This window comes from Rhinolophus sinicus, chromosome 12 (genome assembly GCF_057876585.1).
Source record: "Rhinolophus sinicus isolate RSI-liver-muscle chromosome 12, RSI-T2T, whole genome shotgun sequence".
Classification (NCBI taxonomy): Eukaryota; Metazoa; Chordata; class Mammalia; order Chiroptera; family Rhinolophidae; genus Rhinolophus; species Rhinolophus sinicus.
In genome coordinates, this window is record NC_142512.1 from 20,186,651 (window position 1) to 20,205,974 (window position 19,324).

At 49.4% G+C, this 19,324-nt stretch overlaps 1 protein-coding gene across 2 annotated transcripts in view; it reads left to right on the plus strand.

Moving 5' to 3' along the window:
- Nucleotides 1–4,368: 4,368 nt before the first annotated feature.
- Nucleotides 4,369–19,324, plus strand: part of SLC6A4 (solute carrier family 6 member 4) — a 36,018-nt gene continuing 21,062 nt past the window's right edge. The window contains exons 1-2 of one of the 2 annotated variants that reach the window (XM_019739547.3): nucleotides 4,369–5,152; nucleotides 16,706–17,159. In XM_019739547.3, the coding sequence (XP_019595106.2) occupies nucleotides 16,817–17,159 (343 nt within the window). In that variant the 5' untranslated portion in view covers nucleotides 4,369–5,152; nucleotides 16,706–16,816. The remainder of the gene's footprint in view (nucleotides 5,153–16,705; nucleotides 17,160–19,324) is intronic. The other variant, XM_074320665.2, reaches the window with a different exon arrangement.

Genomic DNA, 19,324 nt, shown 5'->3' on the forward strand with positions numbered 1-19,324 from the left:
GATCAGATCCTGAGCAAAAGCCTGAACTTCGGGCCGGCCTGGTGGCTCAGGCGGTTAGAGCTCCGTGCTCCTAACTCTGAAGGCTGCCGGTTCGATTCCCACATGGGCCAGTGGGCTCTCAACCACAAGGTTGCCAGTTCAATCCCTCGAGTCCCGCAAGGGATGGTGGACTGCGCCCCCTGCAACTAGCAACGGCAACTGGACCTGGAGCTGAGCTGCGCCCTCCACAACTAAGACTGAAAGGACAACAACTTGAAGCTGAAAGGCACAACTAAGATTGAAAGGACAACAACTTGACTTGGAGAAAAGTTCTGGAAGTGCACACTGTTCCCCAATAAAAAAAAAAAGTAAAAAAAAAAAAAACAAAAAAAAGCCTGAACTTCACCTCTTGGCTCACAGCATCCTTGCTAGTAAATAAGAGAAAATATTTGCCTCCTTCCCAAGGGTAAAAGCAGAAAAACGAGAGTGGTGCTGAGTAGTTTGGCCCCATTTGGGAAACAGATACGCATATACTGCATTGCGTGGAGCTGTGCCCCTGAGAACTCCTTCAGGCTTCTTCCTGCTTTGTGATGAGCTTGGAGCCCCCTAGAATGTCTTCCTGTGTTCTTTGTTCCGCCCCAACCCCTTTTTTTTTCACGTTTGTAACTTTTTTAAAAATCTTGCTTTTCTAAAAAGTTTTATAAAATGACTACCTACTCATGGCAAATATTGAAGTATAGAAGGGTAGTGAAAAAGCAGGGTTCCCTTCTAATGTCCTTTCCTTCCAAGGCACTCACTGTTCCTAGTTTCTTCTATATACTTAGGTTTCGATACACACATCCGCCTGCCTCTCCCTCTCCAAATTGGAGTAACAGCTGCTGTGTGTTTTTCCTTTTTTTCTCAGTTAACAATAAATCTTGTGAACCTCCCCAAATCAGCCCAGATAAAAGCCCCTCACTCTTCTTCACAGCTGGGTGGTACTCCATTGTTGGATGCAGCACGATTTGCTTACCAGTCCCTAGGGTCTTGGTTTTTATGGCAGTAAGTCTGTTAAGAGTAACAGGCATTTCCCTAGTCATTCACGCCAGTTCCTGTGTGTATGGGGCCGGCTGTGTGCTGACACAGCGGTGGGTGTGGAGACACGGAGAGAGGTGGGTCCCCATCCCTTAGGAACTCTCAGACTCGTGGGGCCGGCCTGTAGGAGACATCAAACGACTATAACAGAACGTGTGTCCGTGGTGTGGGGGGAGCCCTTCCAGGAACTCTGTGCTTCTCTTGATTTCAACTTCTCTGCCAAGGCGCAAAGTGAAAACAGCTGCCCTCCAGAAGGTGGCCTAGCTTAGGGTGTTCACAATCAGGGAGGAAATCCTGTAGGAAGGAAGCATAAGTTAAAAACCCTGGCTTCAAAGATTGCAGATACAGCAGAGGGTACTCACCATACCTATAAAATCTAGGGGAAGAGCGTTTATCTGGCAAAGGCAGTAGGTTCATAAGGAATGGGAGAGACGAGGCCAGGAAAAGGTGACCAAAGACACAATTCATCTTCCAAATGTTTTCTGTCTTCCCCAGGGCTGAGCCTCACCCATCCTCCCGTTCCTCTCCACACCTCAGCACCGATGGGCTTTCCCTCCTGCTCCCTTTGCCTTGTGTCACCTGGATCAGAGAGGGCCTGCCCCAGGGGCCTCCTATGTCAGACCTCTGTGGGGACAAGCCCAGGGCTCACAATGGCAGCAAATCCTGCCCTGGAGGTGCTATATTCGTGCAAGAGTGAACATGAACACGGTCACCCAAACTATTTCACCTCCCAGGAAAAACCTGCGGTGGGGGGAGGGGCGGCAGTGCCTGGAAAGGATGGAGCAGGAAGGCACTCTGAGGGCTGGGAATGCTGAGGAAAAGCCCACAACAAGGGGTGGGCCTCATCTTCCATTATTGTGTAAACAGAGCAGAGGCAGGACAGACAGATGGCACCAAGGCTTCCGGAGGGAGAGGCTCAGACCTCCATGGTTTGTCCTGGCCTGGCTCCTGGGGGAATAGCTGCTGGGCCTTCAGACACCCAGAAAGCTGGTCTTCTTGGTGGTGGTGGTTTGTGTGTGGTGAGGGGCAGCGGGCTGGGGAGAGGTCATTATTTAAATGTGCTCTTTACCTCTCAAAGCTGAAGACTGTGTTTACAGGCTCATAGCGGGCTGAGGCCCGTCTAATTCTGGGCAGGAGCTAGTGGAACAAAGAGATGTTATTGCTGAACCGTCATCTCCTGGCACCCAAGTTCACGTCGTCTCTGACAGCTGCATCACCTTCCCCCTGCACCAACCAGTCCATGAGCTGCACAGGTTCTCCTTTTGGTTCCTGACGTCCATTTCTTCCCTGTTTGCACTGGTACCACCCTGCCTCACCCCTGCACTCACGTTCTAAGGAATCCATCTGCCTCTAGCTACCCCACGCCCTGCTGTACCTCCAGCCCAAGTGGATCCTTCCCTGAAAACACATCTTTCCTCATGCCTCTGCCACTCAGGGCGCCCTAGAGCCGTCCATGTTTGGCACAGCCCCTCTCCCTGACTCCTAAGGGCAAAGGTTGTGTCTTCCTCAATGCTGGGCATGAAGTAGGAAGCCGGGTCATGAAGGAGCTACAGTGGACAGCTCGGGAGGGCTGCCCTGTTTTGGACAGTAGATGATGACATCTGTCCACTCACCCTGATTTGGGGATAAAGATGGGCCATCAAGTGGAGCTCTACAGGCAGTGAGAATATGGTGCAGGACCTGAGGATGTTGGCAAGGGAGGGAGTCAGGGTGCTGAGAATGACAGGGCAGTCGTGGCACTGAGAATGGGAAACTGTAAGGAGATGAGAGGCTGGATTTGCTGCGGTGAAAGTGGGGCAGCTGAAGCTAAGGTGGTCTCTGTGGAAAGGCACCCAGAGGGACAAGAGAAAGAGAAAGCATGTGTGTAGAGACAGGATGAACCGTCCGGGACAATTTTGTGTGAACTGTGCAAGGGAAGCCATGAGGAACGAGGAAAATGCCTTTTTCTGTCAGCGCCCCTCAGTCCAAGAGGGAGGATAAGTTGGAAGTCTCGCTGGGAGAACAGGGCCCTGGGGTTATCGCACACACGTGTCAGCCCCTCATTCCCCACAGCTGGGTGGCACCCACCATTATTATGATTCTCATTTTACTGACGAGGGACCTGAAGGCCTTAAAGGCTGAGATGAAGGAATTTTCCTTGTGTGGGAACAAACCCATACGGACAGGACAGGGTCAGAGCTGGGATTTAATCCAGGTCTGTGGGGCTCCCACTCTCCAGGCAGGGAAGCAGTTCCGAGAGGGGCCCAGGGTGGCTGGGTAAGAGGAACAGGGTCTAGAAAGGCCAGGAGTGGTGAGTTCAACAGTTCATGAAACTGTGGAATGGTGTTAAAAAGCCACGTTGAGCCAGAGCGGAGAACATCCTGGGTGGAGACAAGAGCCTTAGCCAAGGACTGAAGTCACCTCACTGCCGTTGGACCCCCTCCCAGTGCCCTCGTCCCTTGGGTCTGCCCTGCCCTCTCCTTGGAACCACTCCTTACTTGTATGTAGTCCCTTGTTCAGACAGTGCTTACACATTAGTTTATGAAGGCCAAGGGAACCTGGGATATAGCAGGCACCTTATTCATCCGATTTAGCCAGGAGATGAAATTCTACTTGCCCGGGAATCACCCGCCTGGTTTTGCCGCCCTGAATGCCAGCTAGCTCACCAGAGCAGCCTGGGTGAGCTCGGAAGCGTGCCCCACTCTCCTTGCAATCGCCACCCTGACATCTAGGTGGCACCAAAACCTCACATGTATCCATTCCTCCCAGATGGGGCACCGCCCACACCCGGGTACAGACTTCTTCTAACCCAGACCCTCCAGACCGCTGCTCAGCTCAGCTGGGTGCGAGCTCAGCTTTCCGGGTTCCAATGCTCCAAGTCCAAGGGGGCTGCACACTTGTCATTTCCTTTCTGCTTTGCTAGGTCCCTTGCTCCTCTGGGGACAGGTCAGCCCTGGTCCACTCTCAGCTTCAGGATATCCCAAAGCAAGTGTGACATCTGTTCTTTTCAAATGTAAAACAAACAAAACAAAAACATACTGAAAAAAATGTCATGACATTAAATTCCTTTTTCAACTTGTTTTTTCTTTTTTAATTATCAAAGCAATATATGCACATGATTCAAAACAAAAGGCCCTGTTGAACCTCTTCGGTTAATTGGGGACTGTAGTAACTCATCCCCTCACCCAACACCACAGGCATATAGATTTTGCAGATCACCACCCATCTATCTGTCCTGTGACTGCCTTTGACTGGGGCTGGTTCGCAAAGTGGGAAATAATTCTTTATTCATTCTTTCTGCCGGTATTTACTGTGAGCCTGTCGGCTGGGCACCGCTGAGCACTGCAGGAGGCCCTAAGGACGGGGAGGAATTAGACAAGGTCCCTCTGGCTTAGCTCACACCCCCGCAGGAGAGCCAGGTGCGCTCAAGGAATGCCAGGTGCTGTGAAGTCCTGGAAGAAAAGCAGGGCCGGACTGGGGACGGGGGCGATGGGCAGGTATCAGTGGTCAAGGCAGATCGCTCAGAGGAAGTGACATGGAGCACAAACATGATGAAAAATGTGGGAGCAACTGGTAGGGGAGGAACTATACCTGTCAGTCGTGAAGGAGCCCCCCTCCCCCGAAAGGTTAAAAAGCAGGAAATTGGGGGTTCTTGGCTCCGCTCGGCCAGCTGCCGACCTCTCAACGCCCCGGGCTCCCTCTCTTTCTAGGGCAGTATGCCTCCCACGGATTGAGGGAGGGAGTGAGTGAGTGACCAGGGAGGGGGTGTCCGTCATCTCCCCTGCGCCCGGTCCCCGCCCCTCTCCCCACTTACCGCCCCCGGCAGCCCCCTGCCCCCGTGAGCGCGCCCAGGCGGTCACCACCCAGCCCGGGAGGAACGGCGAGCCGCGGCCCCGGGCAAACGTAAAGTTTGTGCGGCTCAAAGTGACGCAAAAATTCTTAAAGAGCTCTTTGGCGGCGGATATCTAGAGATCAGACCATGTGAGGGGCCGAGAGTACAAATACGGCAGCTCGGGCGCAGCTCCCGCACAGGCAGCGGCCTCCCCGGGTACCTCGAAGGCGCGAGGGTCGCCCCGTCTCGGAGAGCCCCGGACCAGCCTCCCCACGGACTCCCCGGCAGGTGGGTCCGCTTTCACTCTTGTTTCTAACCCACACTTCTTTCCAGAACTTCGTCCCTCTCTGCCTCCTCAGGCACCGGCGACGGCATGTGTGCGCCTGTGCGGTGGGCTCCTGGCCGCTGCTGCAGCCGAGTGGACAGCAGTCGGCCAGGAGGGAAAGGTGACCGTGGAGTGGACCCGCGGGCTCTGTAGGGCGCCTTTGTCTGTTGCATGCGCGGGATTTGTTGTGTCCCGCGCACCAGAGGAAGACCCTGTAAAAGATGGTCTTCAGCCAAGTGCTGCCCTGCGCTTTGGGAAAAGTTGCTTTAGTTTTGTCACCCCGTAGCTTATGTTTGCTCTTGACTGACTGCCATCGCGTGCTGGTGGCTTTATGCAAACGCCTTTCTGCAGGGCGAGTTCTGGTTGACATAAATGCCCAACTACCTAGAGAAATCTCTGAATGACACTTAAGTGGGACGAGTCTCCGTGCGCTCGGGTTGCTCTCACTGGCAGAGCTGCTGCGCGCTCAGACGTCTCGCAGGCCATTCAGAATTTATGTGAAAACCCAAACTCCAGCCAGCTCTCTTACACGGGCGAAGTATGTGACCATCCGTTGCTTGAAAAATGTGCACAAACTTGTTTTTGAAAAAGCTTTCTGGAGCTGAGGTGCGCTGAGGAGCACATTTCCTTTTGCACTTGGTCTTTTGGGTAATGAATTTCTCTTTCAGTTGGGGTTCTACAGGATTCGAAAGGGGTAGAATTTCTGAGTCCGATATGACAAAGGCTTGTGTGTATTTTTATGATCAATTTTGTCCAGGAAAAAAAAAAGACGTCAATGGATTATTTATGAGTCTGCTACCTCTCATCATAGTAACAGGAGATCAAATATTTAATGTGTTTTGCCTTCAGTTACACAGGAAGAATGTCTCTAAGAAGGCAACGCTGGGATTTTTGTGTTTTATGAAATGGAGGGGCAGCATGAGCAGCATTAGCGTTTGGGTTTCTAAGAGTGGAGCGAAACGCACAGCTTTGACTGTCCTACTACTTGCTTTTGTGTGGAGCCGCTGATGCCCAAAGGTTCAAGTTTTCCTACCACAGACTGCGGTGGGGGTGGCTGTTTCCAGCATGGGTGAGGGGCAGTTTCTTACGGGGCTGCTGCAAACTGAGCAAGCTCTTTGGAGCATGGGTTTTCCTTCTTTCTGCACTGAGCCTGAATAACAGCAAATTGAGACTGCTTCACAATTAATCAAAAATCCTTTCAACACGCTGATAATCCATCTAGGACATTTCAGAGATGTAATACCAGCAGAGATATTCAAACCCATTTTTTTTTTCAATTGTCTTGCTTAAGAAATACATATACTAGGAGTAGGTGGTGGGTTGGGGGTGGGGATGGAATAACATAGAAATTTTAATGAAATCAGCCAAACCTCAGAAATTCCCCTTTGGGGCATTTTTAGAGTTGCCTGGGCATTTTCCTGAAAGTCAGAGAGGCATATCGAAGAGTTTCACCAATGGGTGAGATGACAGTGCAATGGGGTGCGTGGCTGGAGGGGGGTGTCTCATGGAGCAGGCTTGCAAAAACACCATGGATGACCCCTCCAAAGAAAAACACAGGTGGTTCTAGAAATTAAGCCAGTAAGTGGCAGTTTCTTCTCCTTCGTACACGTCAAGTGGCGTAATCTGAGAGAACAAAGGCAGGGCTGCCTGAAGAAGTTTAATTTTAATTTGGCTTAATGTATCAACAGGATATGGTCATGACTTGACTTTTTTAAGAAAGACGACTGGATGGTGAAAGGGAAAAGTATGCAGTCATTTTTCTGTCCATGTAAGAAAGTACCTTGGACCTCAGTTATTCTGGGTCACAGATCAGCCCCCCTGGGTCTCATGGTCCTTAGCGCTGAGAGGAAAGAGGGGGTCCTGCATAATGTGACATCCAAGTCCCCTCCGACTCATTCTGTGCTGTGACCCAATCTCTTTGCTTTAAGCAAACACGCATTGAAATGATGGGGCAAAATGCTTGTGGGGCAGGGACTTTTGACCCAAATGTGCCCTCAAATCAGGGTCCCCTGGGGGCCTCCTGGGTTTCGCTCTAAGGAGGAGGTTTTGCACACTCTGACTCATGCAAGTTAAGTCCTGCACCTCAACCATATCCAACCAGTGGCCTGAGTTCCCGACTCCCCAAATCCCCTTTTTGACATGCCCAGGGTGTGGTGTGGTAGAAATGGCCTCCAGGCAGTACAGATTTGGGCTGTGTGGGTTTTCTTCCCGGTCACTGAGCTCTTGCCAATTGACTGCATTCCCCTGAAGTTTGTGCACAGAACAGGCTGGGGTGTGGAGTCAGACGTCTGATAAAGTGCCCGTTTGTCCATACCTGGGCGAGTGATGCTGACTCACTCTGCCCCGATGGGTCCAGGCACTGCCACCCCAACCTTGGACCAAAGGTACTTGGCAGTTTCTGGGTTTAACTGGGCAAAACAGCACGTGAAGGAAAAACAAAACAAAACACGTATCCTTCTAGGAGAGACCCAGGTAGAAAACAGATGAACCTATCCTTGAAAAGAAACCTGGCATAAATGATTTTCCCTGGGCAGAGGGGTGAACTGCTTTTCTAGGGTGGCCACAGACCCACCATTGGCCACACAGTCCCCTTATTTCCAGGCAGACCTCATGGTACTGAGTTGGGGCTACATTCAGAAGTAGTCTCTGAGTAACATCTCTGTGAAGGGGCATTCCCCTCCAGCCTGACCTTTGTCGGCTCTTGGGGACTGGGAAGGAAGATGAATGCTCATTTACTGAAGGTCAACAACACATTTTTAAACCAAGTGTGTGTTTTCCCAGCCCTGTGTCTAATGGGGTGGCAGAACGAGTAGAGATAAGGTGAGTGTGACTGCCTTGTTTTCTTCTTTCCTTTGACTCCCCTGGACTCTGACAGTAGCTCCCTCACTGCCACTCCAACCCTGGACCAAAGCTTTTAAAACCATAGGCTTTTTAAAAGCCAGGACCAAATAACCCTCCATTAACCCAGAAACCCCTGGACTACAGCGTGAGAGATGAACCCCAGTGACATAGAGACATGGAGGTGATGTCCTAGGGCCAGCTCGGTGGCCAGGGTCCCCAGGCACTGACAGATGGCATGGGGCAGGTCTCCTGGGATCCTGAGGTCCAGTTCTTTGTGTCATTATTTGAGGTGAGAATTAGGCCAAGTGGCAGATCTGAGAGCCAGCTGCACTCCGGGAATCAGAGTTGGGGGCTGGGTGGTAGGCTTGGTGGGAGGCAGCAAGTCAGTGGGCCTTCCCTTTCTTGTGTTTTTGATGTGGTCTTCCTGGGCATAGTCAAAGAAAAAGAACATTCCCTTTCCCTTGTTACAGAGCTGCTGAATGAAAATAGCACGAACTGAATCTTTTCCTCTAACTAAGGGGCTCCCTAGAATTAGGGAGGGGCAGAGCTGGGAGGCGTTGGTGGGGAGCTGCTCCAAGCCCTCCCTGGCTTGCTCATGCTCGCCTGCAGCCCTTGAGGACATAGCCAGGCCTGGAACCTGAATCTCCTGCACTCTGTTCTTTTCTCTCCCCTGGGTGTGTTGTTTTTAAACGCTAATCTAGTTAGCTGGCTCTTTCCCTTGTCTCCGAGGAAAAGAGCTGAGGCAGGGAGGAAAGGGGCGGGAAGGGACTGTGAGGAGAGAGGAGATATGCTATTCTGGGTGCACCAGCCGCACCACCAGCAGCACAGAGGTTTGACTGACTGGAGCTTTCCCAGCTCCTCTGAGGGCTAGAAGTATTCACCCCCCGCCAATTTTTTATTTTGAAAAATTTCAACTGAAAAGTCGGAGAAATGATCCAATGAACACTCACCCAGATTCACCAGTTGTGAACATTTTGCCACATTTGTGAATGTACTCTCTCTCTAATTAGACACTAATATTTATATATGTAACATATACATAATTGGATACATTGTATATAATATATGACATCAATTAATGTAATAATTTTTGTGTTGAAGCTTTGAGAACTGGCAGACATCCAAATAGTTCCTCCTAAATACTTCAGCCTGGGTCTCCTAGGCACAGCGACATTCATTCTCCGACATGACAGAACCCCATTATTAATCACACTTGGAAAACTTAACATTGATCAAACATTATTAGCGAATGTACAGTCCATATTCAAATGTTCCCCACTCTCTCATGATGTCTCTTTTGTTAGCTTCGAGGGTTACTTTTTGAGACTGGAAACTCCCAGGGATTGGAAACGATCTCTGGCCCTTATTTCAGTGCATGTGAGAACTAGATCAGCGCTGTGTCACGATGAATTGATTTTTCATGAAAGCCCCCAAACAGCATAGGTGACTCCTTGTAAAGAAACTTTCAGAACGTCTTGACCTAAGAGTATAGGCATCTTCAATGCAAGCAACACCCAAGTCACAAACGTCCTGTGGCTGAAGCATTGGCCGCACGCGGCCTCCATGCCCTCTAGCCCCTCTGCTGCCCAGTCCCATCACTTCCTCCCACTTCGTTCTCCCCCCACCCCAGAGAAATGGGCGCAGTACTCCCTCTCTTATTTTCACTGCTCACGTTTTATTTAACTCCACCTCAAATGACTTTCTCCTCCCCTTCTCTCGCCCCCCCCCGCCCCCCCCCCCCCTCCCGGCTGAGCTGCCACAAGTGACTCCACCCTCATTTCATAACTCACTTTCCCTGGGGCTGGTTTTCTTCTCTCTCCTGCCTCCTCTCCCTGTCTCCGCTCTCTTTGTGGGTCTAATCGTGTCTGTTTCACAATAAAACCACCTTAGTAATGTACCTATTACTAAGGAAAAGAAAATCTGTGTTTGGAAATGCTCCCACATTTTTTTTGTCTCGATTTCTATTTATTGCATAAATTGCCTTATTACAACAATAAAGGAGTGTTTAGAAGGTGTAAGCGACGCTCCTCAGTCTGCTTAATCTCATTCATCACCTGTTTGAGTTTCCCAAGTCTCTTTCCTGGCCTCGTCCACGTTGAAACATGACAGCAACTGGGTGAAAGCAGTTTTGTTTTCTGCAGAAAAGCATGTAGTGAAGTGTAATAAGGAATTCATGTCATCAGTTTCTAAAGCTCTTTAAAGGTGCCTAAAGGACACGTCCATAGAATCTATACAAGCGTCTCACTACTTCCTTGTCCTGTCCTTCAATTTAGTTTTCCTCAAGAACCAGAAAGAATGTGAAAATAAATCAATAACCTCTAATCAGTTTCATTGTCACTCCCACCCCCTTTTGTAGGGCCTAGCAATGCATTTTACATGTTTTCGTATGTTTATAGTTCAATTAGGATTTTGTAAGCCGGCTTAGGAGGATAACCAGCGTTTACAACATTTATTTCTGTGGGTAGAAAATATATTCCAAGTTCCAAACAAGCGACTCACAAATGAACATTTGGAACACAGACCGTTGATGGGTGTGCCCGCCGGCACTTGTTTCAAAGTCTAAAAAGCACAACTCATGATTTTCTTTAGTCCAAGACATGTCAGTCTTTCCCAGTCCATAGTCCATTAAAAGTGTTGTTGGTAACAGCCTGCCCTCTGTCCCCAGGATGCACAGCAGATCTTCCCAATGGGTGAGAACAGGAGGGGCAGGGTTCCTGGGAGTGGGACGCTGGGGGAAAGAGGAGTGTTTCACCTGAGGCTCAAGCCTGCCAGCAAGGCCGCTGTGGTTCCCAGGGCTCTGTGCCCAGAAACCTGAAACAGACCCTCCGGGCTGGGAGCTGTGCAGTGATGTACTGAGCACGGAGATATATAAGCCATGGCTGCTGCTTCCAGGGGAATGCAAAGCCAGTACATGTGAAAAGATAACAAATGATATGTGATGGAATCGGGAGAGATCCTCGTGGCCTCTGGTGGTGAGAGGAAGCTTCCTGGAGAGGGGAGGATAGAAACGTAAGCCAGGCCAGGCCTCAGAGGCTGCAGGGTCATTAGAGGGAGCAAAGGTGTGGGGTGGGGAGGCACTGGAGTTCTTTTTAAAATTCAGCACCCACATGGATCTCTTGACTTAGAATCTCTGGGGGAGCAGCCGGGACTCTGCTGTGTACGAGCTTCCCAGTGATTCCAAGCCACTGACTGAGAGGCACAAGCGCTAACCAGTGAGGGCGCGTGGAAGGAGACGGCAGCCCGGGCTCCTGGCTCCAGCTGCCCACTTGTTGTGCACTGGGCTGTGAGTCACCTAGCCCTGCGGGCCTCCATTTCCCTGACTGGGGTGTGAAGTAAAAGAGCAGAATGGGTGGCATATTATGTGGTGGCATACGGGCCATCAACTCACCGTCATTTACTGATGCTTTCCATGTGCCCGACACTGAGTTATGTATGTGTCGTACTTTTATTTAATCCCTACAACAGCCTATTAGGAAATAGGGAACTTTAATGGTCTGTTTTATACATGAGGAAATGAAAGCTCAGAGAGGTTAAGCAACTTGCCCAAAGTCACATAGCGAGGAAGTGGTAGACCTGGGATTCCAGTGCAGATCTGTGGGCCAGAAAGCCATGGGTTGGGGACACGTAGGGACTATTCAGTGACGCCTCAGGAAGGTGGTTAGTCGAGGGCTTGGCTGTTCGTACTCACTAGAGGAGGACTATTCATGCCCTTCTAGGCCAAATCCATTTCTTTTTATTAAAGTCAAAATGAATAATCCATTGTACTTTTGGCCAGTTTGGGCAGTGACCGCAACCCCACCCCAAATGGCTAACCCTCTAGATTTTACACTCTGTGTGGAGAGAAGCTGAAGAGAAGCTGGAAGCTACCTTCTCTCAGGCACAGAATGTTCTGGACGGAGACCCTTTTCCTTTTTCCTGGTAACTGGCCCACGTGGCCCTAAAGATTTTATCCTATTAAATTCCTCTCCAAAAAATTGAACTGACTGTTCGTATAAAGAACTCTTTGGCTAAGGAGATGGCTGTGAGAGTGGAGTTCACTTCTACCTCTTAAGTCCGAAACACAAGCAGATTTTCTCTACTCTCTCCACTCAGAGCATGACGTCTCTTTATTTTGTCTGAAAGGAGAGACAAGAGTCCCTGTGGTTTACACTCACATCTCAGAGAACTCAACAGTCTCTTCAACAGATGCGAATACAAATCTGCTTTTGAAACTGTGGAGCTTGTGAGCCAGAATCAACTTAAACCGAGGGCCCTGTGACAGCAGCTGTGCAATAGCAACAAAAGGAAGACTTTTGAAGCCTGAAGGCAATTTGGAGCTAGAAACGTGAGGTATCCCAGGAGCTGGCTCGGTTGCGTGGCTCCACCCACGGCAGGTCTCTGCTCAGCCTGGGACAACAGCATGCATTCAAGTTGCAAAGGAAAGCTTCCGGGGCTTTTGTTGGTCACGGAGCAACTCAGAGCCCGCCTGGAGGTCATGCTGCATCAAATCTGCAGAGACCTCAGCTTGCAACAGAGATGCCGCAGCACCAGCCTCTCCCTCCTTAAGCATCTTGTTGTTTTTCCCCCACCCAGAATGCCATGAAGTCTTGCCTTGTTTCCAAGAACCTAGCACATAGTAGGCCTACAGCATTTCACTGCTGAATTAGGCTTGATCCGTGGCAGAGAGTCAGGTCTGGTGTTTACCGTGTTAGTTGGAACCAGAGCTCTGTAATTCCTATCATCCTTGGTAGGTGTCTCAGGACATTTAGACTCCCTCTGAATAGAGAACGCAAATTGCCACTTGGCTATATGACCTGTAATTAATCTTATCTCAGTGGTAAACCCATAATTTGTGCTGGTTTTTGTTTTGGTTTGGTTTTGAAATGGTAATTGAGCGTCCTGAGAAATGAACTCACTTTGATGTCCCCACGGGAACTCAAAAGTACAACATTTCTCTGTTGTTTCTGCTTAGAATTTGTTGTCAAACAGACGCGTAGGATCACGGGCATTTCCAAAGGGCTGGGTGGTTTCCCGACTAATCACCTGTAATGATGTGCTTGTTCAGATATGGTTCCCCTGGCTACACAGACAGGGCTTGTGGAAAGAGGAGTGGAGATGTGATCAGGAAAAGTTTAAATAGAAACAATCTTTTTTACTAAGGGGGAGGTGGGGTGAATGAGTCCACTCCCCAGGCTCAGAGGAAGCAGGAGTGTAAACAGGAAGTGGCCTGTCAGCCTGTCAACTGCACCACTCCACTGCGCTGCCCCTCTTGTATGGCGATCATGTGGGGAATGAATGACAGGTCACACTGTCATCCTACTGAGGAGCTAGCTGGTTACATGCACCACCCATAGCCTATCCCTGCTCAGCCTGGGACAACGGCACACATTCAAGGTGCAAAGAAAGGCTTTTTCTGGTCCCGGAGATTCTCAGAGCCTACCTGGAGGAGGTCAGAGCTGTAATACAGACCTCGTTTGCAATCCCTCAACCCAGCGAGATAAAAATATCTTTTAAAAAAGAAAGCTTTCAAGAGAGCATTCTTGGAAACCAATCTTCTTAACAACTCTTACTTCTATATTCCTGGGCCAGCTTGCTGTCAATCATTGTTATCTGCTGGTCTCAGGAGACAAAGCTGGTCAGTGTTCCGTAGAATCAGGAAAGTGTGAAAGGAGTCTGGATCCACAGGCAGCATCCTGCAGGCAGAAAGGGGCCCAGGCCAGGTCCTCTGCTCTTGGCTGACCTGAGTAGTAACTGCGAGGGGTTTTCTTTTCATTGGGAGAGACCGAGGAGTGAGTTGAAAAAAAGGAGATGTGCGTCTCTACCAGTCTGATGGCTTCAAGTGGCTGTAACTTATTTGTTTGCACACCTATGATCAGGGGCAGGAGCACAGTAGGAGAAACCCAGAAAGCAGAGCTGAATGGAGAGAGACCAACCTCTGGGGAGGGGCCATGAGTTGGCCGAGGGATGCTCTTCCCAAGTTTTCTGATGACTTGGGCCATTTCAGCCGGCTGATAAAAAACTTTTCTTTTTAAAAAAGTGCTGGAGATATTTAAGGAAACAAGACCTTTGTAATGCTCAGAACAGAAGGAGAGGACAGTGTATTATTATTCTAGGAGCTACTCATGACAGTTGCCAAGAAATCAAGGTCAGATGCTTTGGGGGCTGAGCCTGAGGACCCTGATGAACATACATTGCCCCCCAAAAGTTCCCCAACACATTTTCCAACTTGCCTGCAGAGTGCTCTAAGGGAGAAAGTAAATGAAATTTATAATCACTCAAGTCCGGCTTGAAGGTGACGAGTCACTCGTATAGCTAGATGCTTGTTCCCCTACCAGTGTATCCTTGGAGACGGATGACGTTTCTCTTCCACAGACCGTAGTAAACATGCCGGAGAAAGGTTGGGCGACGCATTTGTTCTTTGAGTTTTCATTACATTTAAATGAGAGGAAAGTTGCAGTCTTAAGGATAGGAAGAATTTCCTTCAGAAAATTTTGGGTGACATTTTGAAGGCAGAGAAAGGAAGATTATGGGAGTGCGGCCTCACTGGCAGGAAGGCTCTGTCAGTTGGGTGCCATCTGGCTGCACGTAGTAAAGCTCTTTATCTCTGCCATCTGGTCTTCCAGCTCTTCAGTGTTTCATGTGGAAAGCGTGTCATTGCTATAGGCTGGAGGGAAGTGCAGAAGCCTTCTTCAAACAACACAGCCAGAGAGCGCCAAGTTCAGGTTTAATTTAGCTGTGTATTTATATATATTGACATCTTACCTCTAAATAAAAATAAAAAAAATTTAAAAAGAACTTTAAAAAAGTTCTTTGGCCTCATAAATGGTTACTTATGGTGGATGAGAGGATGTGTGGTTATTTGAAAAGTTCATCAAGTCTAGTTGAGGTCACAGGAAACGGGGAGCAGGGCGAGGCTGGGCAGCAGCTTAAAGATGAGCAGAACGGGGTTTTATCTCGATCACTCTGTCAGAAATTCATATTCGTCTATGAGTGGTGTCTGCATCCTTGAGCCCAGGATAGGGTCAGGGGTGGGCACCAAACAGCTAGATGAAGTAGAAACCAGTACACCCCCTAACGCACGCACGCACGCACGCTCCATAGAGCTGGTTTCTCTCTTGTTGCTGTAATATTTTTGGCAACAGTCATTCCCTTTAACGTTTTTAATTTCTCCTCTACAGAAAAGAAAACCCAACGAACATAAATCTCCAATTACTTGGGTCCCTTGGTGTTCCCGTGTAATCCTCCCCAATATTTATGTATGCAGTCGTCGGTGTGAAGCTACTACTTTGTGTTCTAATTTTTCACTAATTACGTTTCTATGTTCCCATTTCCCTGTGTGGATAGTTGAGTTATAGTCACTGAAAGCCCCAAATACGTAGGACTCATATGCTGCCATTTTTATTAGCTACCAATTCCTCGCTGTCCTGCAACTGTTGGCTGGGCAAGGTTAGGATCAGCTCTTTACAGTGGTGGAGAGCGGTAGCCTCATCTGGATGCCTTTTCCTAGAAAGGTATGTGGTCTGTGTTAAGCAGAAACATGGTTTCAACTCCCCAACTATTTCAGGAGTTTGAAACGTTCAGGCCCAGAAGAAATGAAGTTAGCTAAAAGGTTTAGGTTGATTACTACTTTATAACAGGCCATGGGTTTAAAGTCCAAAAGGGCTCGGATTTCTACCCCGTGCTTGATGTGTCTCAGACCTCAATCCAGAGGAGAGCGAGCTGAGCTGACATCCTCGCACGCCAGCCCACAGCCTCGATGTGAAGAAGGCTATGCAGCCCTGGGCCAGCTCTCCCCACTGCAGCGCTTGGGGACAGAGACACCAGCCATGCCGGCATCAGTAACTTCTGTGCTCTTCTCCCTGGCTCTTCCGGTGTGGATGAGAGGTGATTCCACCTGCCACTGCAGCAGAGTAACAAGTGGATTAGCCACAGGAGTTGCTGTGGAGTGGCAAGAAGAATGAATGGTGAGCAGCAAGCATTGTAAGGCCCAGTCAGAAGTGCAGAGGTGTAACGGGAACACAGAAAGGAGAAGCACAGATGGACTGGACACAGCCGGAAGCAGCTAAAGCTGCCCAAAGGCTTCTAAGAGCTGGGCTACAGGGAGAGTGAAAAGTCCGCAGCGAAGGAGCTAAGGGTGCCTCACAAAAGGTGGCCTTTTCACGTCTGTCCTCTGCTGTTTCTCTTTTTAAGTCCTATCTATAGCGTGCAGAAAATATACTGTGAAAATATACTTGTTCTGCTTACAAGATGGAGAGTTGTGTCCTTATCTCCTTGCAGGCTGAAACTGCCCCCTTATGTGTAATTCTTTTCCCAGCACAGCATCCAGGACAAAGTAAGTGCTCTGAGAAGCTTGGCTGCGGCGAGCCCTCTTCATTCTTCTGAGTCACTGGTAAACTCCAGTGTGATTCTTAAAGAGCCTGTGCCAAAGTTTGGTGACTTGCTGTCTATTTGTTGCTGTTCTTTTGTGTTTTTTTTTTTCCTCTTTGAATTACTTGATTGTGGTTTGATACCTTATATAGGTTGAACAATGTAGTTGATTTTATTGACTCTCATATGGCAAATAGTGTGTCTCCCATTTAACAGATGCACTTGTAATCCCATTAGCTAGTGTAGTTGAAGATGTAGGATGAGTTAATACCCAAGACAAGTAAAATGCCTAATTTCCATTCTCATTTCTCTGTGTGCTTCTCCAACAGAGCTCTCAATCCCATTGATATAAAGCTCCGAGGACACCCACAGATCCCGCACTAAGAATTCAGTTCAGGTCTTTGGCAGATGGGCGTCAGTAGCATCTACTAGCCAGCAGGATGGAGACCACACCTTTAAATTCCCAGGAGGAGCTGTCGGTGTGTAAGGATGGAGAAGATTGTCAGGAAAATGGAATTCTACAGAAGGGTGTCCCCACCCCTGGGGACAAGGCGGAGTCCGGCCAAATCTCCAGTGGGTACTTGGTGGCACCAAGCCCCAGTGCAGGAGATGACACTCAGCGTTCCATCCCAGCTGCCACCGCGGTCCTAGAGGCTGAGGTTCATGAGGGGGAACGGGAGACCTGGGGCAAGAAGGTGGATTTCCTCCTGTCGGTCATTGGCTACGCTGTGGACCTGGGCAACGTCTGGCGCTTTCCCTACATATGTTACCAGAATGGAGGGGGTCAGTATCATGGGCCCATGGGTGGCCTGTAGAGCCTCTTGGGAGGCCAGAGGATAAATCATATCTTTTCTGCCTTGTTGAACTGATAGGATTCCGGGGACATGATTGGTAGACGTTGAAACTTATCTAAAAGGTAAATCTCCAGTAAGACACCACTGTTAAGCCAGCATGTCGGAGGCTCCGGGGTTACGATGGTGGGTCAAATCTCCCAAACCAGACCTTAGCATATTTTCAGCATCATTAGTGGCCCATTTATTGAAGAGCCGCCTTCTCATCCCTGCGTTGTCCAAGCTCCACTCTCCAACCAGCAGCGTTGTGTTGAGGTCTTCCCTCCTGCTGGCAGGTTCCGCTCAGATGAGTCCGGAGAGGGTAGTTCTGTGTAAGGACAAATTGGTAGGTGTCTCCAGGGTCCCAGATCCCCTGGGGCCTTTGGACCTGTGTGAAGTCAGAGAAGGGTGTCAGCTCAGGTCCAGGGGCTGAAGGGACAATCTGGGCATGACCCAGAGTGAACCCAGCCCCAGTATGACATTCATGCCAACCCCAAACTCTGAGTGGATGGACCTTGTATCTCCTACAAGAATATTCGATTTTTGAGGCCAGAGACTGTTTCTTGTTTCTCTTTCTGCCCCCGCTGCCTCCAGGACAGTGAACTAGTAGATTATGAAAAGTAGTAGTGGACTGTAGGCATGGATATGGGAGCCCCAGAGAGTAGAGTAGGAGAGAAGGGTGCGTAGGGGTGGGGACTCTGTGCTGACATGGGACTTGCTATCAGAATAGGAAAAGGATGAGAGATGGGAGGCAAATCAGTCGATATTTATTCTGACAGGAGCTCTGGCAACAGATTTGGGAGGGTAGCTAAATGAGGTTTAGGGGATAATTCATTGGTGTTCCCCCTCATTTCCTCCATGGCCTGACACAGAGTTGCCTGGATTTACTGCTTTTAAGGGCCATGGTCCATGCAGCTGCAAAGGCAGTTTGGTTCTAGGGTGGGGGTGGGGTGCGGGAAGCCCAGCGCTCCCTGCTTGGGAGGAGGGGAGGTTGGAATAGCCTTATCTCCTGCTCGGGAGATCTCACCTTTAGCCTGAGCATTACATAAGGGGCTGGGTCACAGGTGTCATTTCCCCTACACTCATTTCCTACTGTAAAGCCGGGCAAGCACACCCTTTGGACATGCCACCGTGAGAACACAATGTGGGTCTTACTCTCAATCCAGATTTCCCCCGTGTGATTCTAAGTTAGGTGGGATGGGACCTTTCTGAGCTGCACTGACTTCAGGTTTCTAGGTGCAGAGCACTTTGTGGGAAGGAAGGTTCTTAGGGAAAATCACAGCTGACCCATCAGGGTAGCAATCCCCAACTTGTCATTTCCAAATTCTCTCTTAGCCATGAGAACCAGGCGACACCAGCATCACCAGAGATGCAAGAGCTCCACCCTTTCTGTCTGTGACAAACTCCCCTTTTCTGCTACCCCTGCAAAGGTGGCTCAGGAGGGAGTATCCTGGCTCAGTGGAATTATGGAAAGTAGCCAAACATCAATAATCAAGTGTTTGGAGCCAAGGATAATATAGATGGACAAAGATACTAATTCAGAGATTCGTAGATTATTGCAGCTATTGTACAGGTTGTCACAGGAGATCTGTTCCAAGGGTTCCAAATGCTGGTCCAGGTACTGGCTGCATTAATATCACCTGGGAGAGCTTTAAAAATTTTGTGTTCTACCCATTCCTGGAGCTTCTGCTGCGGGAGATCAGAAGCCCAGCAGTGATGATGATACATGGCTGAGTTTGGGAATCTTCGCTGTCCTCCATCCTGTCATTTTACAGGGGAGGAAATACGCAGAGGGGAGAAGTGGTCCAGGGTCCTCCAGGCAGTTAGAAATGCAATTGGTCCCAGAGCCTGTTCTGTTGACTCCCAAACTCAGCTTTCTTTCCAGGTCCTCTCTGCCTCCTCCAAAACCTCACTTGTGCTGTGGAGCTGTGTCTACGACTGATTCTGACAAAGTACCAAGTCCAGGGAAAGACAGTGTGAGGTGACTCAGCGCAGGGGAGTTCGTGACACTTGAGCATCCGGGGCTCTGTGATTCTTGGTGTGATCCCTGGTATCCAGATCAGTTGGGCCGTCCTGGGACAGATGTGGGCAGGGAGTGAAATTGTCTTTCATCTGCCT